General features: G+C 41.5%; 1 protein-coding gene across 2 annotated transcripts in view; it reads left to right on the forward strand.

Annotated features, from left to right (window-relative positions):
* SZT2 (SZT2 subunit of KICSTOR complex) overlaps positions 1-24,955 on the forward strand; it is a 3,556,133-nt gene that overhangs the window by 484,170 nt on the left and 3,047,008 nt on the right. For both annotated transcript variants that reach the window (XM_044085412.1, XM_044085413.1), the window contains exon 15: positions 1,388-1,593. In XM_044085412.1, coding sequence (XP_043941347.1) covers positions 1,388-1,593 — 206 coding nt within the window. The remainder of the gene's footprint in view (positions 1-1,387; positions 1,594-24,955) is intronic.

Below are 24,955 nucleotides of genomic sequence, written 5' to 3' on the forward strand. Positions count from 1 at the left end.
CAAAGCAGACAATTTCAACGTGGATAAGCCACTGCATCCATTTCTGCTACTTACACCATGGCAAACCTGTGCCCAAGGGCATTAGGTCTCACTCCACCAGGGCTGCAACTAATTCAGCAGCCTTTCTCAGGCGAGTACCAACCAAGGACATTCTAGAGGCTGCTACTTGGAGTTCTGTTCACATTTTTACAAAGCATTACCATTTGCCTCTCTAAGTCCAGGGCAGGCTTTGCCACTGCAAAGCTGCAGGGCCTCATAGCCTCACCTAATGCTGTTTAGCTCCAGCCTCCCAACCATAGCTTTGGGATTCTACCCAAATGTAATGACTGCAACAGTGAAACACGAAGAACATAGTACAGTTGTGTACACTTACCATAAATGTAGATGTTCGAGTGTATTCACTGTTGCAGTCCAGGTTACCCTCCCGCCATCCCCCTGTCATTCTACAGTTTATCTTTTCTTCTCTATCTTCTACAACCTATGTGATGTATTTGCTTGTAGATGAAGGCAAAGTTTATATTGATGCATGTGTATATATATATATATATATATATATATATATATATATATATATATAGAATATCGCTACCTTTTTGGGGGCACCTGACATCGGGGGCAAGAAAAACTAAAGAAAATGGCATTGGCTGCATGTTTTATACCCCTGACGACTTGACGTCATGGAAGAGAGGACAGCAACTGACGCAGGACCCAAGACTTTGGAATTCAGGCCGACTGAGGGCAACCTGCCAGCAGATTACCCAAATGTAATGACTGCAACAGTGAATACACTCGAACAGCTACATTTATGGTAAATGTACACAACTGTACTTTTCACTTTCTAAGAGTTTTAATGCCTTTCCAATGAAAGCAGTTTCAGACTCTATAAAATGTTTTTATTCTGTATAGCTGCAAAGTTTAGAACAACCAAAATTTTTTTTTATTTAAAGAATAATTAAACGCATACATTTAAACCCAACTTAACACATATTTCTACATGCTTTTTTCTTCTGGAAAAACAATTGTTACCCTAACTCAGCTCACCACTTTTCTTAGAAAAGAGTTGTGTGATTGGGCATAGTACTACTAAACACACCTGGAGGGCTGAAGTATAAATGAGCAGTCACAGCATGCTCTTGAGATCATTGGAGTTCCAGACTAGATCAATGGGCTAATTTGAAGAAAAAAAAATTGGCCCCTGTATTCCTTCATCAAAGGTAGCATCATCATTGGGGATCTACGGATATTTTCTTTTTACTTCTGGGTCTTCATAGGCTGTTGTTTGCTAGTAGAAGTAAGTGATTTATTATTGAATGTAAAATATCTTTATTTTAGAGGAGACTGTCAGAATGGTGGGTATTATCTTACAAGTGAATGGTTGTTATTTCAGATTGTGGATGAACTGAGGGAACAAATCCTTTTGCTGCGATTTCCACATCGTGTACAAAGCAAAGAAGCAACACCTAAAGTCAAGAGAAAGGTTCTTGGGACAGCTTCACCTTCCAAATCGCCTCCTCTCCCTCTGCCTCAACCAGCTTTTTCTGACCGTCCTTGTGTTGTAATTTTCAGTAAGCCATTAGAAAAACTACTTATTAGGTAATTGGTTTTCTACTGTTTTTAATTTCGTGATGTGGTTTTATACATATGAGTTTGCATCTTTTATATAAACATTATGCAGTGTTGCATGTGTATGTGTATGTCTGTGTATGCATTAATGTAAATTGTTTATCGATTTGTACCATCTCAGAGTACACACACACATTTGTGCGTATATGTATTGACTTAGAAAATTGTTTGCTGTAGAATTATAGGAAAAATGTGTGTACCAGTCGAGTTTTTAATCAAAATTAACTTGTTGGAAATCTCAAATGCTGAGGAAACTGTTGTCTAGCAGTTGTTTCCATGACATATTTATGTTCCCCTGCCCTGTTTCCAGTAAAGATAGTTCTTCCGAAGGCAGAGACACTAGGCCAAGTTCATTCTCATTGCTTCATTTTGGCAGAGATGAGTTTGGTTCCTCTGACTGTAGCCTCACTGCCTCACTTTCTGGATAGACATGGGAAAGGTCTCGTATCCAGACATCTAAAAAGTGGCACCTGGGCATACAGTACCTCAAATTAACAGCATGATTTCTTCAGTTTCCTTAATGGCCAGAAACATATTATTCCCTTCGAGGATAGTCTAGATTCATCCATCCATTCATTCTTCCATGCTGATGAGTCACATTTGATGCCTGTAGCAACCCCATGAACAGTCGTCATCATCTACAACATTAGCTAGAAAAATGGAGAATCTGTACGGCATCCCAAAATCTTTCAGCTAGGAAGATACATAAGAATGAGTGGCCTAAGTGCTCCATGGCAGTGGAGCATATACTTGACCCTTATTCAGTCCCGGTTTCTGTAGTATTGCAGTTTTTAGCTGACATATTTGGCAAAACATCCAGCCTCTACACAGTTAATTCATTTAGCAACCACTTGTAATATTCATTAGGGTTGAGAAATCGGGTCTGTATTATATATTCGAACGCTTAAAAGTTCGAATCACTAAAGATCAAACTTTCAAATGTTCGAATATATTAAAAAATTAAAAAAAAAGAAAAGAAAAACTAAAGGGTGTAAGCAGGGGCGCAAGCCCCCTGCACCCCCCACTACTTAATTATACCAACTCCAAGATCGTGCTACAATGTAGGAAATGGGAAATTTTCCACCAAGAGTTTTTTCCGAATCTGATATTATGAGATTGGTAGACCAGCTGCTTACGGCGAGGGGATTACCTCCTTCCATGGTTCCTAGCATTGTTAGCTCTGAAACCTTACCTTGTTCTACACCCCTATCTATTCCACCTTTGACTCAAGCTGAGATTTCTGAGCCCCTGGTTCTGGCCTTCCCAGCTTCAACTGTTTTGGTGCTGGTCAGAGCTCCTTCTCCGGCACTGATAATTACCTGGAGTTTTTCCAGTTTGTTGGAACCAGAGACCTCCCGGGGTCAGGACTTCATTGTTGGTTCTGAGGGGCAGGGTTCAACTTCGATACTTTCAGAGCCCTCCATGCTTCTCAGTGCTTCGGCACATGTAAGTTCGACCCTGGCTTCTGCTTCAGAGGCGGCCTTCTCTGTTCTGGGCTCCCATCCCTCTACCTGCCTTCCTGGGTATGGAGAGGACCTTGTCCATTGTGAGCAAACAGTCTATGTCTTCCCTGTTGGAGCAAACATCTTGTCCATCCCCTCGACCAGAACTTCCTTCAGTCTCTACCTTGGGACAGAGGGCAGAAGAGTCTCAGAATCAAACCACATTGATTGTGTCATCTTCGGATACCTCTCTGGAGCACCCCACCAAAGAGGTACCTTCAAAGAAAAAGTGCAAGCGATAGCACTTGGACTCTCCTGAAGAGTCCTGATTTCAGTGAGGGGGAAGGTTCCCCTAAGTCATCCCCTGAAGATGTTTCCTTTGGGAACATCCTAGAAATCCTTAAACAGAGGTGGCTGGACTACCCTCCAGCCTTCAAAAACGGCAGTATGTGGCAACAAAGATAAACTCATAAAAGTAAAATAAAAAAGAAGCAGGAATATCCTTGCAGGAATACGATTGTCAAAATAGTTATAATAAAGTGAAATAAAATCAGTACAAGCGCTTTCATCTCCTGTGGAGACTTCTTCAGATTTGACGATCCTATTCCTGCAAGGACATTCCTACTTCTTTTTTAATTTACCCTCCAGCCTTCCTCAGAGGAATCTGTATACCTAGACGCTTTTTGTGCCCAGCCCTGTACCTCCTGGATCTTTCCACCCAGTGACGATCTTACTAAGTTGATTGCTTAGTGGTCTTGGAAGTTACCTGACTCTATCGAGCTGATCCCAGAGAGACTTGTCCACATTCTCTCTGCCCCAAAAGGTGAGAAACACAGGGCCAAATGTATTCCTGTGGACACCATGGTGGTTGCGGTGACTACCAAGATGGAACTTGCTGATGAAAGTCCTACTATCCATCCTCCTAACAGAGTCTAGGACAGTGGATAGGTTCTGGAAGCGAGTGTACGCATCATCGAACTTCACTCTTAGGTCCTTGAACTATATGGCACATTTTACCAGGCTTCAAAGAGATCTGATTAAAGAACCTTCCAATAGCTGAAGGAGTTTGAGACAAAGTGACTTCTCAACTTGCCACTCTAGAATCTATCTCCAAGCCATCCATGAGGCTAATTGCTCATACTGCCAAAGGGACAACAAGAGCAACTGGTTCAGGCATAGCCATCAGGAGACGCATCTGGATGCACTTATGTGATTTCACATAGCCATTTAGGTCTTTTTTCGTCAACGCTCAGTTTGACAGATCTTCTTTGTTTGGCCCCAAAGTTAGAGACTCTAGCCAGATGTGAGAAAGATGGGAAGACCCTTTCTGCCATGGGTGTACGCTTTTCCACTCTCAAAATTCTTATTCCAGGAACCAGAGAAGTGGTAGGCTATGGTTCAAAAAGTCCAAGGACCTTTCAAGGACTCACATGACAATGACTTTCCTCCAGGGCAGAGGGGCGGAGTAATATTGGAAGACTCAGTTCAAGTGGCAGAAGTGGCTTGTAGTATCAGGGTTTCAGGAACTCTTTCCCTGGTAACTCCTATCAGCAGTCCTGAAAGGAGGCCTGATTACCTTCTTGTAGAGGCAGTCAGTGGATGATTATCCATGCACCAATCTGATTTGCTAAGAATAGTGATGGACAAATGGCTGCAGAAGATTATTACAACATCCCCCTTTCAGATGAACCAAAAAGACCAAGAAGAATCCTAGACATCCCACCCAGTCACAGGGAGGAAGCAGTCTTAGAAATTCAAAAACTCCTTGACAAAAGAGTCATCTAGACAGTCCCACCAGACCAGAGAGGATCCAGAATTTACTCAAGATTCTTTTTAGTGCCAATGAACACAGGGAAATGGAGACTGATTTTGGACCTCAGTCAATTGAACAAATCAGTTCAACAAATCAAATTCTGGATGGTCTTGGTTCAGTCTATACTTCCGTTCTTGGAAAAAGGTGATTGAATGTGCTCAGTAAATCTTCAGGGTGCGTATTACCATATAAAAATGGACAAGCGGTCCAGAAGGTTCCTGAGCGTCTGACTGGGAACCACTCACTATCAGTTCAGGGTACTGCCCTTTATTCTCACCACAGCCCCCAATGTGTTCAAATGCATGGCAATGTTAGCAGCTCATCTCAGACTGCTAGGATTCAGAGTGCTTCCTTATCTAAACGACTGGCTCCTTACCACTCCCACCAAGTGTCAACTCGTAAAGACACGAGATTACACTCTTCTCCTTTCTTCCAGCTTAGAGATTGCTGTAAACTATGAAAAATCCAATCTAGAACCATCACAGCAGCTGGAATTCATTACAGCTATGCTCGACACAGTCACTGGAATTGCATCTCTTCCTCTAGAAAGACTCCAGAGATCAGATTACAAGTGAGCCAGATCATTCACAGCAAGAAAGTAACAGCAAGACTCATTCTACAGGCTCTAGGGTCATTGGCAGCCTCTATCACTCTAGTTCCCGTGGCCAGATACCACATGCAAATTCTTCAATGGCTTCTGTCCTCCCAATGGTCCTTCTTGAGTCAGCCAATGTCTCATCTAAATCACCAATTGATGCAAGGAAGACCTGAGTTGGTGGCTCCACTCCAAACAAATTTTATTGGGCCATCCCTTTCTACTTCCTCATCCGCAAGCCATAGTGACCATGGAAGCGTTCCAGATAGGGGGGGGCATTATCTGGGAAGGAAAGTCCAAGGCACGTGGTCCCAGCTGGAGGCAAACCTGCATATCAGTGTTCTAGAGAGAGATGAGTGTAGTGCTCATAGGGTTGCAAGCATTTCAAGATACCCTCCTCTTCTGAACAATTGCAATACAAATCGACAATATGTCGGTAGTCTGATACATCAACAGGCAAGGGGGAACCAGATCTTACCCTCTTTGTCGAGAAACGCTCAGAGTTTGCAAATGGGAGATTTCTAATGGAAATGCACATTCCAAGGAGTTTCAGTGTGATTGCAGAAAAATTGAACAGAACCATCCTCATGCCTCACGAGTGGTCTCTCAATCCAGTGGTAGCAGACAAGATATTCCACCACTGGGGCCAACCCTGCTGTGACCTTTTCGCATTCCCTCTGAACAAGTGCAGCAGTTGTTTTGCTGTAATCCCCCCAGTAAGTCACCCAGAGATGCTGCCCTCCCCGGTCTATTGTGCACCTTTTCTCTGGTTCCACTAATATGTCAGTTTCTTAAGAAAGCCAACAGGTTGAAGAACACAGTAATAGTCATTGACCCATTCTGGCCTTGACAAATCTGGTTTCCCTTTCTATGGCCTTATTTACTTTGGAGACCCTGGATATTGGACCCATCTCTGGAACTGTTGTCCCACCCAGGGGGACTGGTTCATCTGAATATACATCTCAAGCTCACTGTGTGGCTTCTCCAGTTCCCCTGTTTGTCAGGCATCCCTCTTTCACCTCTCCGGTCCAATGCATCATTCTGGTCCACCACAAACCTTCAACTAGAAGATTGTATCACAGCAAGTGGCAAACGTTTATTAAATGGTCGCTAGACTCTAATCCTGACCTATATTCAGCACCCATAGACAAAGTTTTAGACTTCTTAGCCTTACTGTTTGAGACATGCGCATCAGCCTGTATTGTTCGTCGGGTGCATCTTGCTGAAATATCTAACTTCCATATTGCCTTCAATAGTTTATCACTCATGTCACTTAAACTTTGTAAAGCCTTTTTGAAAAGAACCTTAATGCTCAGACCTCCATATAAAGAACCCTCTGCACAATGGGATTTGAATCTGGTACTTTAGTCTCTAATTATTCTCCCCCTTTTGAACCTTCAGCAAGTTGACATAAAATTCTTGTCCTGGAAAACTTTATTTTTAATAGCTATCACTTCTGCTAGAAGGATATCAGATATTCAAGCCTTGTCCTGCAAACCCCCCTACTTAATTTTTCATAAGGACAGGGTCTCCTGCCGAGCAAATCCCTCCTTCCTACCAAAGGTTGTTTCAGAGTCAAATATTAGTCAGACTTTATGCCTCCCAGTCTTTTTTTCTCAATTTTTCCAGTAAAGGGGAGTACTGTTTGCATTTACTAGATGTACACAGACAAATATGTTTCTACCTTCACAGAACGAAGGATATCAAAAAATTGGACCAGCTCTTTATTGTCTTTTTCAATTTTATTTTATTTTATTTTTATTTTTATTTTGCAAATATGTCATTTGTTCAAACAGTTCTTAAAGGCAGCATTATTGTTGTTAAGGTATTTATTATAATCAAATGTGAAGGGTAAGCAGTTTTTGGCAAAAAGGGGTACATTTGGTAGCACACCATTGGGTATACCCAAGTCTATCCAACATCTCAATAGTTTACAGCGCATTGCTAAGTAATTGCAGTCAAGCTTATTCATAGTCACTTTATTTAATTAAAAGTCATTGTGAGAATTTATTATTTTATATTTATATTTTTAACAACATTTGAAGGAGTAATAATATGCAGGATTAAGAATTTTTTAAAAAATGCATATGTATATATATTTGACACATACTTTTTATTCTTTTTTAACAGTTTCCAAAGAGCATTTAACATCAATTATAAGTGTTGGTTATCAAGCATTTTTTGCACAAAGAACCCTGTAGGGACAAAATCCATTATTCACAATTAATTAAGTATTCTGCATAATTGGTGTGATGAAACAATTTAATGGTAACAAGGGTAATGTGCTTTTAGTATAAAAGCTTGTTCTTTTTTAATCCAGTCACACTTGAAAAAGCCTGGTATGACCAGGCGAAAGCGCTTGTGATTAAATCAGTTTTTTCCTTGTTGTTCGTTGGAATAAAAGTCTCAATTTTTGAACTGTTTGCAGAGCCCTTTTAAGGAGTTTAAAGTCTAACTGAATTTGAAGATTGGTTCAATCGGAACAGCACTCACATCAGTAGTATTGTGAGTTAGTTTGCAGTGTGCCTGTCACCGGACTTCCTTGAGCCTCCTCCGGTGGTTTTCTAAGTTACGGTGGTTCTCTCTACACTTTTTGAAAAGAACCTTAATGCTCAGACCTCCATATAAAGAACCCTCTGCACAATGGGATTTGAATCTGGTACTTTAGTCTCTAATTATTCTCCCCCTTTTGAACCTTCAGCAAGTTGACATAAAATTCTTGTCCTGGAAAACTTTATTTTTAATAGCTATCACTTCTGCTAGAAGGATATCAGATATTCAAGCCTTGTCCTGCAAACCCCCCTACTTAATTTTTCATAAGGACAGGGTCTCCTGCCGAGCAAATCCCTCCTTCCTACCAAAGGTTGTTTCAGAGTCAAATATTAGTCAGACTTTATGCCTCCCAGTCTTTTTTTCTCAATTTTTCCAGTAAAGGGGAGTACTGTTTGCATTTACTAGATGTACACAGACAAATATGTTTCTACCTTCACAGAACGAAGGATATCAAAAAATTGGACCAGCTCTTTATTGTCTTTTCTTCAGTTTCTTTGGGGAGTCCAGTTTCTAATGTTACTCTAGCTAAATAGCTTAAGGACTGTATCACTTTTGTTTACAACAGAAAGGGTCTCCTCCCACCAGGATCTGTAAAAGCACATTCAACGAGAGCTATAGCAGTATCTGCAGTTTTTCACGCCAGAGCCTCTTTAGATAATATTTGTGCAGCAGCGACATGGGCATCTCCTCATACCTTTATTACTCATTACAAACTGGACAGGTGTTGGGGGACATGCATCATTCAGCTCGATGGTGCTCAGGAATGTTCTTCCATGAGACCTCCCAAGATCCAGGTAGTTAAGGGACTCTGTCCCACAGTCAAGGATTACATGAAGATTGACAACATCAGATAAAGAAGTTATGTCTTACCATAGTGTTCCATATGTGATGTCGATCTTCACCAATCCTTGACAAGTCCCTCCCTCCCTCCCTCTACCTTTAGAACTCTTGGTGGATCAAATATTCCCAAAGATTGGCTTCAAAATATGGACACAGATATGGACTCTTATCTATTATTTCTTTTCTGTCACTTTTGTATGCAAACGGGATCTAAGGAAATTTGGTTAGAAGCATTGTGGCTAGAGCTTATCTCAAGAGTTTTGGAAGAAACAAGGTGGAATAATGGCCAAGTCTGTTCCGAGAGCCCACAGTCAAGGATTAGTGAAGATTGACAGCACAGATGGAACGTCATGGTAAGACATAATTTCTTTTTTGTTTTAAGAGCAGAATAATTATGTAGATGAAAACATGGAAAGATGTATAGACTTCCATAAGTTTTACTAGAAAAGTAAGGAAAAATGTAACTATTATGTAGCAGAAGATGATAACGGGGAGATATAAAAAGTTACGTCAAGAAATAAAAAAAGGAAGAATAACTTTTGAATTGTACATGCATTGTGCAGTCATAAAGGAGTCCTGCAGGAAATTACTACGTTTCGGAGCAGGCTCACAGCACTTTCAGTTCTCTACTCTTCCCTTTGGCTTTCTACTGCTCCCAGTGTTTTCAACAAATGTCTGTCCTTGGCCATAGCATTCTGCAGACAGAAAAACATTCAGATTTATCTCTATCTGGACGACTGCCTCATCCAGGCAGAGAGCAAAGAAAAGCTCCAACAGGACTTAATCTTCATCAAAACCCTTCTCACTTCCTTGGGATTCACCATCAAAGAGAGGAAATCAAAGCAGACTCCCTCCAAGAGTATCATCTTCCTGGGAGCTGTGCTGGACACATCATCCCTAATGGCCTTCCTACCCCTAGAGAAGCAGAGCTTCTTGCCTCTCTACTTTACCCAGCTGGCATCCCAAAGTCACTTCACAGCAAAGAAGTTCTTGCAAGCTTTGGGATACATGGCTTCTTGCATCCTTCTGATTCCTCTGGCTAGACTGCACATGAGGAAACTTCAGTGGTACCTAAGGAACCTTTGGTGCCAACATTCTTAACCTCTGGAGACATCTCTCCCTCTGATCCCCTGTATAAGGGTAGAGTTACTCTGGTGGGCAAAGGCATGTGCCATGAACCAGGGGGGCAGGTGCACCCATGGTCTTTGGGATGCCCAACACCTTCCCTTGCACATCAACCAGAAGGAATGATTGCAGTACAGAAGGCTCTGACATCCTTCCAGCCTCATCTCAGGCCAGGGGTTCTCCTTGTCAAAACAGACAACATCACAGTAATGTGGTACATTAACAAACAGGGAGGGACACAATCTTACCCCCTGTGCAGGCTAGCCATGAACCTCTGGCTGATGGCCTCCTCTGTGGAATTATATCTTATAGCCCAGTACCTCCCAGGAATCAACAATACCCTGGCAGACCACTTAAGCAGACACATTGTAGAACCCATGAATGGCAGCTCCACAGAAAAATCTTTGGCAAAGTCACTCAAGTGTGGGTAAACCCAGAGGTGGATCTCTTTGCTTCGCACCTCAACCATCAGCTAAAGAAATTTTGTTCCAGGGAATATCACCACCTCCCTCTTTGTGTACACCTTCCCCCCTCTACCTCTTGTTCCCAAGGTACTCATCAAGGTCAGGGAGGAGGAGGAGCCCAAGGCCATCCTTATTGCTCCAGATTAGTCCAGGCAACATTGGTACCCCCTGCTGCTCCGCCTCTCATCTCATTCTCTCTGGCATCTTCCCCAGATCCCAAACCTCTTGACTCAAGCAGGGTGGGGGGGATGCTGCACCCAGATTTGCAGACTCTCAAGCTATCAGCATGGCTGATTCTCCCAAAGTAAGGGAAGGGCCCCTGCTAAGCAAGCAGGCCATGGACATTCTCACAGAGGCCAGAAGGCCAAGCACCAGAAGATCGTATGTAGGGAAATGGAAAAGATTCTGATCCTGGTGCCAGGCCAGGGGGGCCATTTCCTCCCAACCTTCTGTCCCTCTCATCCTGGACTATCTAGTAGAATTACTTAATAGTGGCCTCTCCTTCTCTTCAGTTAAGATCCACTCTTCAGCCATTTCTGCTCAGTTTAACACAGACCAGCCCTTCAGCCTGAAGGGTTTCTGAGCTTCAGGCACTGATGACCATTGAGCCCTTCATCATTCTCCATGCAGACAAGGGTGTCCCTTAGGCCTAACCCCTTCTTTATGCCCAAGATGATATCTAATGTGACTCTCAACCAGGCCATTCATCTGCCTACCTTCTTCCCCAACCCTCAAAACAAGGGGGAAAGAATTCTGCACTCCCTGTGCGTGCACAGGCAGCATAGATACTTCCTGGACTGTACTAAACCCTTCAGAAAAACGGACCAACTTCTTGTTACTTTTGCCTTAGGGGAAGAGGGCTAGCCCATCTCCAAGCAGACTGTCTTTGAATGGATATCACACTGTATCCATTTCTGCTACAGATTTCATGGGAAACCTCCCCCTAAGTCTGTTCATACTCATTCCACTAGGGCAGCCTCCACTTCAACAGCATTCCTCAGAGGAGTCCCCACCAAGGACATCTTGAAAGCTGCCACCTGGACCTCTGTCCATACCTTTACAAAGCATTGCCACCTTCCTCATTTCTCCAAGGCTAGGGCAGGGTTTGCAGCTACAGCAGTGCAGGGCCTCCTTACCCCTGCCTAGGTCTCTAGACTATCCTGCCACCCCTGTCTTCAGGTTTGGGAATCTTCCTACAGGTGATGACTGCAACAGTGAAACATGAAGAACATAGTACAGTTGTGTGCACTTACCATAAATGTAGATGTTTGAGTGTGTACCACTGTTGCAGTCCTGGTTTCCCTCCCTCCATCCCCCTTATATCTTCTTTCTTTTGGGCGACATAAACTTCTTGGGGTGGGTGTTAACCACCGTGTCTTTTGACTTATCTCCTGGGGCTTCTGATTGGTTAGGCAAGAAAAACTGATGTAATGGCGTCAGCTGCCTTGCTTTGTAGCACTGATGACCTGACATCAGTCTGCAGGCGACAGCAGCTAACACAAAAAAAATTGACTCTGGTATTTGGGGCGGCCGAGGCCTACCATAGCAGGGATAAACCACAGGTGATGACTGCAACAGTGAATACACTCGAACATGTACATTTATGGTAAGTGTACACAACTGTACTTTTTTCTCACATGTTCATTGGACTTGGCAAACCAGTGTTTGTATGTAGCCCACTATCGTGGGCCGCCAATATTAACATCACATCTTTTGGTTTGAATTCGCCTTTCCTTAGCCATTCCTGCTTTCGATCCCGATCAACATGAGGTCGTTCCTGTTTTCTGTGCTTGCAGCTATATTTATGCGTTTTCCACATCTCTTGCCTTCTCATCTGATCCTTCACCTTATATTCTTTCTTTTGGTTTTTTTTTTTTGTCATATTCAGTTGCTGCTTGATTTTTATCTACTTCTGGTTTGATTTCCATTCCTGCTTGATGCCAATATGCTTCTGCTAGACTAAGTGGGGGAGTCATCTTAGATTTATTCTCCTCATGTTTCAAAACTTTCACTATACTTTGATCTTGTGAGGTCAGTAGATATGTATGCAGTCCCACAGTTGCAGATCTATACATGTAATCAGTTTCAAGGAGGCCCGTATCACCTTCGGAAAGGGGAATATATAATCTTGGTATGCACTAATTTTTATAAATCATTTGATAAGCACGAAGCATCCTTCTTGTTTCCTGTCTAATCTTTCCAACACCTTTTGGGGCCAGTCAATTACTCCAAAACTGCAAGTTAGGACAGGAAGAGCAAAATTGGTTTATAACATGAATTTTGATCGTAGATGTCAACAGTGTTTATTCTGTGTGGAATTCATTATATTTACAAAGGCCTGGCAGAAACAGAAGTTATACACTGTTCGCCCTTTTCATGGTGCTGTAGTACTGATATTGTATAACAACACTTTCTGTAGTGCTGATGTTGCATAATAACACGGGTAAATTATCCATTTTTCCTTTTGGTAGAATTGTAAGTGCTGAATAAATAGAAGTAAAATAAAAGTATGGGTAGTGTCGTGACTTGGTTTTGCTACTGTTTCTCCTTGATTGGCAATAGAGTATGAGAGAGAGAGAGAGACAGCAGCAGTGCACTGCAGGAAGAGTGGCTTCTGTATTTGAAACTGTAACATTATTGTTTATTTTTTATACAAAGTCTGGCTTGTGTTTTGTTTTTTAAACATCTTATTAAATCATCATGTTTTGAACTGAAATATGCATTTATATTTGCATACATTAATAGAACAAAGCAAATACTATAACATTTTTCATTGTTGTTGTCATACATGATATATATGTCTTCTTTTCAAAATTTTTTGTTCAATCCAGAATTACATACATTGCTCAAGTCCTGCCTTCTCTTAAACCTCACTTCTCCTGTACATTATTCTGCATGTGTTCATCATCAGCCCCTTTTCCCATTTTTACATGGGGTCGGAGTATCATGTTAACTGTTGCAATCTCTCTCTCGATTCATTGCCACACTAATGCCTTCTTCGACACTCATGCCTGACTGTCGCAGATCTTTCACACAATCCGTCCACCTCTCTGCTGTACGTCCTTGTTTCCTCTTACCTTCTTCCTGTCTGTCCCAAATCATCTTCACCAGATTGTTTTCTGTTTTTCTGCGCATGTATTGTTCCCATAAATTCCACTTATGAAATTTGTTCCTTCCCTTTTCTAAAGATCACACTTGTGGTTCTTTATTCTGAAGTTACTTGTTTTATAGGGTGGCAACTAGGGATCATTCTCATTTTTCATTTTAATTAGTTGTTGAATATTCCAGGTAGTTAGCCTATCAGGAGTCACCCCATGCTTTTACCTAATTATTACATATGTTTTTTCTGTCTTGTTTTAGGACCATTATTACATATGTTTTTTCTGTCTTGTTTTAGGACCTTGTTCTGATTTTTATTATTTTATAAAACTAAATATTTGTTTTTGAAGTTTTGGGCTGCTGTCAACTCTTACTGAATGCGTGAAGTTTAAGTGATTGCTATGATTTTAAAAGAAACAAAAGTATCGACTGCTGGCTGCTCTTACACTGGGGTCAGCTATTTTCCTTGCATCCTTGATTTTGTTAATTTTTGGAGTAGAGACAGACATAAAGAAAAAAGCAGCAGAGTGTTGCCAAAGTAAAATATGTATTCCCTCCCCTATTGGTATGATAATTAAGTATACTTTCATGAAGAGTCTCTGAAGAAGCAGTCTTGTGTTAACCTGTCCACCCCATTTTTATCAGAGCAATGACAGTGATGTCATATGGTTAGCACATCTTAAGGAGGTTCACAGCATTCTATTTTGTAAGTACATGAGAGTTGCAAACTGGGAAACAAAACAAATGAATGGATAGTAGTATCATTTATTTATTTGTGTCTATTTTGGCTGTGCTTTAACTGCATTTTTTGTATGACTGCTGACTATCAAGCCTCCACATCTCTGGGAGGACATCTTTCAGGCAGCCGTATGAGTTGCTTATGTATTTGCATAGGTCCTGGAAGTGAGGGCATTTGTTCAAGTTCATAGCCCTTCCTCTTTGACAGCATGTGTGGCATTCAGATCATTGTAGGGGGCTACTAGGGTCTACTTTATTTACGCGAAAGCGTAAAACCGCGAATACATATGGATCGAACCATATGCATTGAAAGTGCAAGCCATTGAAAACTGTAAACTGAAATCTCCGTAGGTGGAAATTTCCATTTACTTCAATGTAGTGCGATCTCAGAGTTGGTATATTTAAGTAGCGGGGGAGGGGGTGCAGGGGGGCTTGCCCCCCTGCCTACATCTTTTTTTTTTTCCTGTGTATTTTTAACTTTCGAACGTTTAATAGTTCGATGCATATGTGTTGATCTTTATGCATTTGAACTTTTGAACGGTCGAGTTAATAAAGAAAACCTCCCTACTATGCTTCCTCATGCACTTGTATATTTCTTTGCACCAGCTGAATAAGGCTGCTGTGTTCATGGTGTGGTGAGCTGAAAAGGCACACCAAAATGGTCCCTAAGCATCTGTAGAGGCCCACAGACTTTGCCTCTGCATATGATTTGAGACCTTCATCAACAGAGCAGTTATTATGTGTGATTCTGTGGTCATTATCATTATATACTATGAAATATATGTTGGAGATCAGCTGATAAACATCTTTAAATGTGTTAATGATCATAATTTTGGTGAAAATTTGCAAATTCATAGCATGAAACATCATTAAATACCAGGAATAATAATTGTTTTGTTGAGGTAATGACTGACAGATCATCTGTGTGGTATAATTCATTTTATGACAGAGTCTGAATGTAGTGATATAATATTTTGTTAAGTATTAGGAAATCAGAGTCGATCGGTACTTTTAGGAACAGTCTGGATCACTGGTTGGGTATTAGGAGTGTTTGATCCTGTTACTTTTTTTTTTGGGTGGCAAGCTGTTTGAAGGACTGTTATGGGGCTGATTCTCTATTGAGAACATAGAACATAACAGTTAAAAGCATTCTCTAGAGTCTCCTTACTCCTTTATCTGCTTAACACTTTCATTTAGTGGTTTAGTGGCTACATCTAGTAGCTGTAATAGGTTGCCACCCGCCCTCCCTATTGGTGTCTTGTTCTTATACTTTGTGGCTTTGCAGTTGCCCGCCCCATACTGTAAATTTGATTTGGGACACTCCTCCCAGTCTAATGTCATTAGCTCATTCTACCTAATACAGAGAGAACATTTGAGAAGGCCAACCCACTTAGGTTCTTAACCTTGAATTATCTTCTGTTCTGCTTTCTCCCTTTTCACTTTACTAAAAAAAAAAAATCTCCTTGTGTTCTGACTGAGCGTGCCTCTCAGCTGACAAGTATATTTTATGGCACTTTTTAACTGTTCAGAGTTGAATAAAGCAATAATTAAATTCAGTTCAGAATACAGTTTGAATAAATTGCATTTATTTAAACTGTATTTGCTCTAATATTGCTACACATTCAAGTATGCTAGCTTACACTGCACTTTGTTTTTAGTGCTGTTCTAGCTGCCTTTCTGTAAAAAAAAAATCTAAGCTTGTTTCCTGTCTTTCCTGTACCTAGTCTAGTCCAGATACAGATTTGCTGTATCTGGGACTGTTTGTAAGCTTCTGAGCCCCCTTTCTGTGTTGGAGGGAAGACTTCTAGCTTATCAGTGGGAGTGGTAAGCTCTAAGTAACCTAGCTACCACAAGAAGAGTAGTTGCTGGCCCAGAAATTGTAGTTATTGGCGGTTTGGTCAGTTTTTCCATCTCTTTCAAATTTTCTGGTTTAAAAGCCTGCATTTGATCTTGTTTCCCACTTCTCCTCTAACTAGTCCAGTCCAGATACAGATTTGCTGTATCCAAGACTATTTGTAAGCTTGTGTGCCCCCCAGGCCTTTCTGTGTTGGAGGGAAGCCTTCTAGCATATCAGTGGGATTGGTAAGCATTAGGTAGCCTATCTACCACAAGAGGAGTGGTTTCTGGCCCAGAAATTGTAGTTTATTGGGCAGTTTTTCCATCTCTCTCAACTTTCTAGTTTAAAAGCCTGCATTTGCACTTGTTTCCTGCCTTTCTTATAACCAGTCTAGTCCAGATACAGACTGCTGTATTCAGGAGTGTTTGTAAGCATCTGAGCAGTGCCAATGTCTGCAGTTCTTCTTTTCCCTTAGATCTACTAGTTCTCTCCTCTCCTGCACTTTTACTAGTGTATTAGTCTAGCACTTTAGCAGACTTCTTGTAGCAATTATTGTAGCATACAAAAGTGCTACCAGCACTAAACGTTCTACAAGGAAACAGATCCAGTACTTATTATTAATACCCACCCCTCCAGGCATGTCTAAAGGTCAGTTCCCTGTGCTTTTTCCTATTAACCTGGTGAACTTGGGCATCCTGAGGCAATGTAGCAGGTGCCTCTTGTACACCGACAACCCTCTCCTCTTATCTCCCAACACTCAGACTTGCAAGAGATGCACTTATATATTCAAATTGGAAGCCAAGCACTCTCCAGCCAAGACCGGAATAGCTGGTCAAGAGGAGAAGGTCAACACTTGCACCACACCACATGAAACACATAGACCACCAGAACAACATCAGTGCCTTCACATAAAAACACAAATCACACACGCACCTTCGCGGAGGCTCTCAATAAAAATCTATGCAAACAGCAGAGACCTCCAAGGTAGAAATGCACTCGACCACCACAACACAACACTAATCACGAGACACGTAACTCTCCTAAACAGTGTGCCACTCAACCAAAGCCCCTAAGACAAAACAGCGTGCCCAACACACTAGTCATAGGTGACTCGATAGTGAGGGCACACTGATGTCCCACTCACTAGGTTGAATAAGGAGAAAGTAACAGTCAGCTGCCTGTCAGTTGCCAGGATCCACTACATAACGCACGCACTCAGGTTCCTCGACAACAGGTACAGATATGACTCCTTCATTGTACATGTGGGTGTGAATGACCTGAGACGTACCTCCGTGGACTACATGAAAAGAGACATGGAGGATCTCTCGCATTATGTAGCCCAGGTGGGTATGACCCTAACCCTGAGCAGCATCCTACCATCACCCAGAATGATACCACAGTACAAGCAGAAAATGACTGATTTCAGCAGATGGCTAAGTTTCTGGTGTCATTCTAAGAGGATCCAGGGATGACATGCCTGACAGACCTCGATGATTTGCTAGAGATGGCCTGCATCTGTCACCCCTGGGCTTCCGGATACTGGCCAAGGCTCTTGCCACCCCTATAGTGCCTTTTTTAGGTGTTGTTCCAAAGACCAAATTACCATTGTAACAGTTACAAACAAATGCAATCTGAGGGTCATGCTGCTCAAAGCTAGAAGTCTAAATCTCAAAATTCACTCGCTCGAAGCACTCATTAAAATGGTGAACATTGTCATTTGTGCTGTAACAGAGACCTGGTTCAAGGCAGCAGAGAGCACCCTACACTACCAGGCTATAACTGTTTCCACACCTTTCGGCCCCAGAACTTGGATCGAAGCTCCAAAGGCGGTGGTATTTCCATGTTCATAAAGGATGCACACATGTGCAGACTGGTAGCCCAACATAACGCATCAGAGATACTTCAGGTGCAGCTAACATTATGTAAGATAATGATCCAGGTTGTAGCCAGCTATAGGTCCCCAACCATGTCCCAAGACTCTCACTCTACGTACCTAAGCACCTTGGAGAATATTATGGTCCAACCTAACACTCTCATACTAGGCGATTTCAGCTACCCCTCCATTAACTGGGAAAACTACTCGTGTACCAGTACACTTGCCCAACGTTTCCTGGAGTTCATTAATTCCATTGCCCTGGATCAGCTCATTCTTTCCCCCACTAGAGGTAGCAACATCCTTGACCTGGTCATTACTAACCTGGGTGACCATTGCTCTACACCAATAGTCAGCTCCTCCCTGGTTAGATCCGACCACAAACTAATCACCTTGAAAATCCACCCCCCCACCCCCGCAAAGATAACCACCATGAAAATCTTCTCCAAAGCTAACTTTGGGCTCCTAAAAACAGAGATGGCTAACTTCATAGCACCCATGCAAATGGAGAAAAGTAGCATGACTGCCGAATCATACACCAATGCACTGTACTTACACGTACACAAATGCATGGATCTCGGCATACCCAGTAGAACCAAGGAGCTGTCCTCCAAAAAAGGGAAGACAATTTGGTGGTCCCCTGCCATAAACAAATTCTACAACAGAAGGAGGAAACTGATGTGGAATAAGGTGAAGTCCCAAGACTGGAAAAACTTCCTTATCAGCCTCAACAAAAAGTTGAGATCCCTCATCAAATCCTCTAAAGATAGCTATGAAAACAGAATTGCAGCAGATAGTAGACAACCACAAGCCTTCTATAGTTATGTAAAGAATCTCCATTGCAATAGCCATATTTGCTCTGAGCTACTGCACAATGGTACCTCCTATACCGAGCCAACAGATTTTGCCAATGTACTGGCCGACAGATTCAGTGCCAACTTTACCCCCCCCCCCAAGGACCAATCACAATAACAGTAGATTGCCAGGCGCCCAGTATTACTGCTGCACAGGTTAAAACAGCACTGTCCAAGGCCAAGAATACACCTTCTATGGGACCTGACAATATCCCTGGCTGTGTTCTACATGAACTACAGAGTGAACTGGCACCTCACCTGTGTGCTCTGTTGAATCACAGCCTCACCTACCTCAGGCTTTGTCCCTACTGAATGGTGCACTGCTACAGTTGTCCCTCTCCGGAAAGGAGGAGCAACTACAGACCCTGGGAACTATCGCCCTATTAGCCTGACGAGTCTGATATGCAGAGCTATGAAACGCATCATCATGGACCTAATAAACAAGGATATAGGGAATCTCCAGACTCTGGATCCCACACAGTTTGGTTTTGTGAAGGGTAGATCATGCCTGCTCAACTTGATTGACTTTTTTGAGTCAGTCACCAGAGTGGATGAAGGTAAGGTGGTTCATACAGCGTGCCTTGATCTGGCCAAGGCCTTTGATACCATTCCCCATTCAGGAATCATAGAAAAATTCACTAAGCTAGGCATCAGCCCCTTTATCACTAGGTGGTGGTTATAAACTGGCTCACAGATAGACCCCACAGTGTGAAAGTAGCTGACTCCAAGTCATACTACTGACTAGTCACGAGTGGATGAATTACCACATTGATGGTAGTCCACTGAACACAGAAGGCATTATAAGAGATTTAGGAACACAGGGTGACAGCAACCTCTCTTTTAATCACCCCATTGCCACTGTGGTCAGAAAATCCTTCTGTTTGGCACATCTCATTACTAAGGGTTTTGCATCCAGGAAGAAGGAGGTCATTGTCTCCCTGTACTCTTCCCTCATTAGGCCAATCATAGAGTACAGTGCCCCATTTGGCATGTACCTCACTAGACACCTGCAACAACCAGAGAGGCCGCAAAAGTACCTCACAGAGGATCCTAGGCCTTAAACACTTGTCCTGTATGGACAGACTCAAAAAAACTCTGACAATTCTCTGTCTCACATCGCCTACTTAGAGGCGATCTCTGCTTGACTTACAAAGCCATGTCTGACCCAGCTCTGTTAGAAATACTACACCTAAAGAAATCCCAGTCCCTCTGCAACACACGCTCCAGAGACCTCAACCTCATTACCACAATCAACAGAATGTACTGGAGGGACAAGTTCATAACCCTGAGACTGCCCATGTTATGGAATAGACATCCCATACATGTCAAGCAGAGCACCTCGCTGACCCTCTTCGAGAGAAATCTTGATGAGTGGATGGGAAATAGAAAATTCACCCTGGGGATAACTCCATTGGGCTCTACAGAGGCACTGAGAACTAAGGTCGGGTGGCACAATGCCAGGGTAATCCTATGTCTAGGCTTGTAAAGGCCCCAGGGCCATCAGCCTAGTACACACCTATGAACCTGTATGTATGCATGCTTAATTTTTCATTACCGTTAAAGCTTGCACTGTAGGCATTAACTACTACATCATTTAGTGATATTAAGGGTTTTATTAGCACCACTGCAGAATTGTTAAGCTGTGCCTGCAATGAGTCTCAATACACAAAAAGGGAACTCATTGCAGAATGCACTGAGGCCATTTGTTAAATAAGGGAGACAGTGGACTTCTGTGTTTTTCTGAAGATTGTTTTCTTTTCAGATGTTGGTTCATGTGAGGAAAGCTATGTAGTGTGATCAGAATGTTTTGGTTCTAACAGTTTGATTTGTGAGAAAAATGCCCTTTACTATGCAGGGTTAGCATAACTCCGCAAATATGATGGCATGAGAGCTCATAAGAGATCAGGATTCTCTTACATAAAAAAACTCTCTATTTAAGATGTTTGCCTACATCCATGCCTTACAAGTTTTTTATGCCTGACTATATTGATATGAGAGTCAGAAACTTTACAGCCATAAGTTTTGCTGCTGACATGCATGCATTTGGGAGGGTTCCTGTCAGCAAAAGGTATTATTTTCTTTGAGACTGCTTATTGATGTTTCACAGTAGATTAGCAGAACCAGTAGAATACTGTAACTGTGTTAGTTTGCAAACACTTTATAATGACATTGTTTCAAATTATCTCTGCTGTTTTTGTCTCCCTTCCATCTGCACTTTTTGTGCAGTAATTAATTATCTTGCCACAAAGTTGTAACACTGGACCCTGAACAGTATCACTCTCCCCTCCTATAAAAGGTTGTGGCAATAGGATGTCCTCTTCCACCCCTTTCCCCTAAACTTAGTCTCACTCATCCTCCTCAAGTCAGCTCCAGCAGGCACTCGTGCATCTTAATCAAACATGGATTGCCTGGGCCTTATCCCTCTATTCCAACAGAGCTTTCTGGCTTAACTGTTTTTTGAGCATGAGCAGACTGAACGTTTTTCTCTTGTGGCCTAACGGTCTGCCTTATAAATATTTTAGTTTATCAGGTGCACAAGTCATGAGGAAAGAAGCAGCAACGTAATGCAGTTTTACAGAAAAAAGTTTGTGTTGTGACATGGTAATAAATTGCATGTGCACAGAGTGTCCTTATAGAAACTTGAGAAAGGCAGGTTAAGCTTCCCACGAAGTGCACTGAGGGCAAATGATTAGTTTGTTTGGATGACATAGGGTTGACACCTATCCATTTTTTTTCTGGACTATCTGGAAATCAAACCGTTTGTCCAGAAAACACAGTATAAACTTCAGATTTCTATTTCAGAAATCAAACCGATATCGGAATTTGCTAAATTGACAGATTCAGTATGCTTTTACTTAAAAAAGCATCGGTAATGTGATGCAGTTGCATGACAAATCAGGAAAAAAGGACTTCCTCCTTCCCCTGACATACCTATGTTACAAAATGGGCAGAAAGTGAGTGGGAGGGGAGAGGGGAGGAGATGAGTGGAGTTATAGGGATGTGTGAGGGTGTGGCTTCGGTCCGGTTTTGTCCACAAAGAAAGGTGGTAACCCTAAGAAGACACCAGACTCAATTTTTAATCAACAGGCATCCCAGTAACAGTATGATTTAGAAAGTAATTAGTGGACTTGAAGTGTTTAGCCTAATTGTTATTTTGTTATTCTGTTGTTTACTGTAGGTACTAAATTTCTTGCTTGACTGTTTTTTATTACTGGACTTGATGTTTTTGTCCTCCACTCTGACTTTAACTGGATACCAACTGATTTTTAAAATTGGGTTTATATTATAAGTTCAAAGTTTGAAAACTTCAAATCTCATATGATCGACATCATATGAGCAAAAGATTTCAAACATTGAACGTTTCAACGGAGAATGCCGTAGAGAATTTTTCCCTTCACTTCAATGTAGTGCGATCTCGGAGTTGGTATATTTAAGTAGCGGGGGGTGGGGAGGTGCAGGGGGCTTGCCCTCCTGCATAGAGCATTCAGGTAGGTTTTTTGTTTTTAGTTTGTTTACATTTCAAGTTCGATGTATGCTGCGGTGGTGGGGCTGCGGTAGCTTTGTCACCTCACAGTAAGACATTGTCCTGTTCGATTCTTAGCTAGAGCGTCTTCTCTGTGGAGACATGCGTGAATGGCCGTACCTTCATTGTAGGTTGTCCGTCAGGGTCGGCAACTCGGCATGTAAAAATCTACTGCCAATCATTAGCGGACTGGAGTTCTGCTGTGGCGACCCCTAACTGGGAAAAGCAGAAAGACACAACAACAACATTTCAAGTTCGATGTTTGAAAACTTCGCTCATATGGAGTCTATCATATGAGATTCGAAGTTTTCAGATTTTGAACTTATAATATAGACCCTTTAAAATCTGCTTGCTCACAGAACTCTTGCTTAATCAGTTGTATACCCCCATGAGCATGTTTTTCTGACCACTAAATTGTAATGCATTATTTTGTCTTTCATCCAGTGGAATAGATTGTATATCATTAATGTGTGTCCTCATTACCATTGATGGCTGGAGTCTGTCCAGGTCAACTGCAGCCACCATTAGATCATTATCTCTCTCTATTTTGTTTGATTGGTAGTAGTAGAGATGGGGCAGACTTTTGGTGCTGTGACTGTTGCAAGTATACCTGTTAGTTTCAGGTTCCAGCTGTATTCAGTACAGTGACCTTCAGTTTCTCTTCACTGTATACCATTACGGTTACAGTTCTAAATGGAAAGAATGGCATTTTTACCACATTTATTTTCCATTTTGAGTTTAACAGATAAATATTATTTGGACATTAAGTTCTACATTTATGATAATCATTTGCTGAGCTGAGCATTTTTACACTTCATGTTATAAATATATATGTCAGGCTTTGTTCATTATTACTGGACTCCCCACACCCCATCCTTTTTTAAAAGGGGACCAGGCCTTCTTGAGTGTTGGACATAACATTTATTTATTTATTTATTTTAATCTGCCATTGTAGTGTCACTCTGCTTCTGACAACCTTTCTGTTGATTGGCTGGATTGGATACGTTTGATTCCTGACTTAATTCCTCACACATGTTTTAATCAAAGAAGAGTGCTATGTAATTTGTTTTGTAAAGACACTTATGTTCCTCTCTGTCTTCACAATAGCTGCAACAAAAAGTATGTAGCATGTTTTTTTTCTGTTTGGTTCATTTTCCTGATGATTTATTTACTTATTTGAACATGAATAGCATTACTGAGATGTATAGCAGTATATTTTGGAACTGTCAGTGGCTGCAGACAGGGTTGTTAGTGTTGCTGTTATTTTATTCAGGAAGCTTAATAGTGTTATTGTGACAGCTAGTGCCTGCTTCATGTAACTGTCAGTATATGTATTAGTGAAAAGCCATTATTATTAGACTGCATTATACGTCTCAACTGCTCCGATCTTCACAGAATGTTAAGATTTTTGCCTCATATTTTTTGGTCTGTTCCTCAAAAAATGTGTGGTTTTTCTGGCAAATCACTGATGATTGAAGCCAGTAAATAATGACAATACATTTGAGTTTCAGACTTCAAATTCTTCAAAAAAATGCATGTTAACACAAATCTTATTTTACCAGTTTCTATGTTGATATGAGCAATATTTAAAATCTGTCCTTATTTTTTGGTCTTTGTCCAGATTTCTTACCCTAAGAGTTTTAGAGGTATGGACTGCATTCTTTTTCCGCCTTCCATTGTGGATGCTGCATTAGTAAGGTGTCTTACTGGTGTGGATTTATCTGATAAAACAAAGCATAATTTTACTTCCAGCAAAAAGGGGTTGTCTCACCAAGATTTATCCACTTTTACCCACCCCTTTAAAACCATTATATTTATGGATGCAGCATTGTTGCTGTTTCATTATAATCATGAAGACCATCAAAATCTAAAATGCAAATTTGGCTAGTGTGAGCAATTCTCCCATTGCAAAGCTTGGCTTCAGCTTCACAGCCAAGATACAGTAATGACATAGTTGTGGTCCAAGGCAAATGTTATTATCTTAGTTTTACACAAAAGCAGTATATACCTTACCAAAGCTTAAGGTCAGCTGGTAAACTCTTAGGAGTTTCAGTTAATAGCATGTTCAGCTGGTAAACTCTTAGGAGTTTCAGTTAATAGCATGTTAGTGTTAACTTCTACAAGCATACTAAATCATTAAATAAACTGGTGTAAGTGATGACATTGTTATTTATTAAGCATTTCCCACATAGCAGTCAGCTGTGAATAACATTAGCAGATTCCTGTTAAATTAGCTACAGTTGCAGAAATTCAGTTTTCATGAAGACTTCAGTCTACTTTGGGACTCTAAGAGTATTCTCCAGTCTGGCTCAACCTTATCTGACTGGAGAGTAAATTGGCTAGTCACAGAAACAGTAAAACTAAGCCTGTTTTCTCAAAATCACTGCACTTTAGGTAGTTTTATACAAACCGTGATTGCTTGCCCTGTATTTGTTGAACACTGTACTATCTCTTTCTTACTCACACAAAAGGAAATGCAGCCGAGACAAAGTAATGTCTTGTAAAACATTTCTCCAAGATGTGAATCAGGTTTATTCTATTTGCTTGGCATGCACTAAGTGGTCCAGCCCCTTTTT

The sequence above is a fragment of the Protopterus annectens genome, chromosome 10.part0 (genome assembly GCF_019279795.1).
Source record: "Protopterus annectens isolate FY-2018-M chromosome 10.part0, PAN1.0, whole genome shotgun sequence".
Lineage (NCBI taxonomy): Eukaryota > Metazoa > Chordata > Ceratodontiformes > Protopteridae > Protopterus > Protopterus annectens.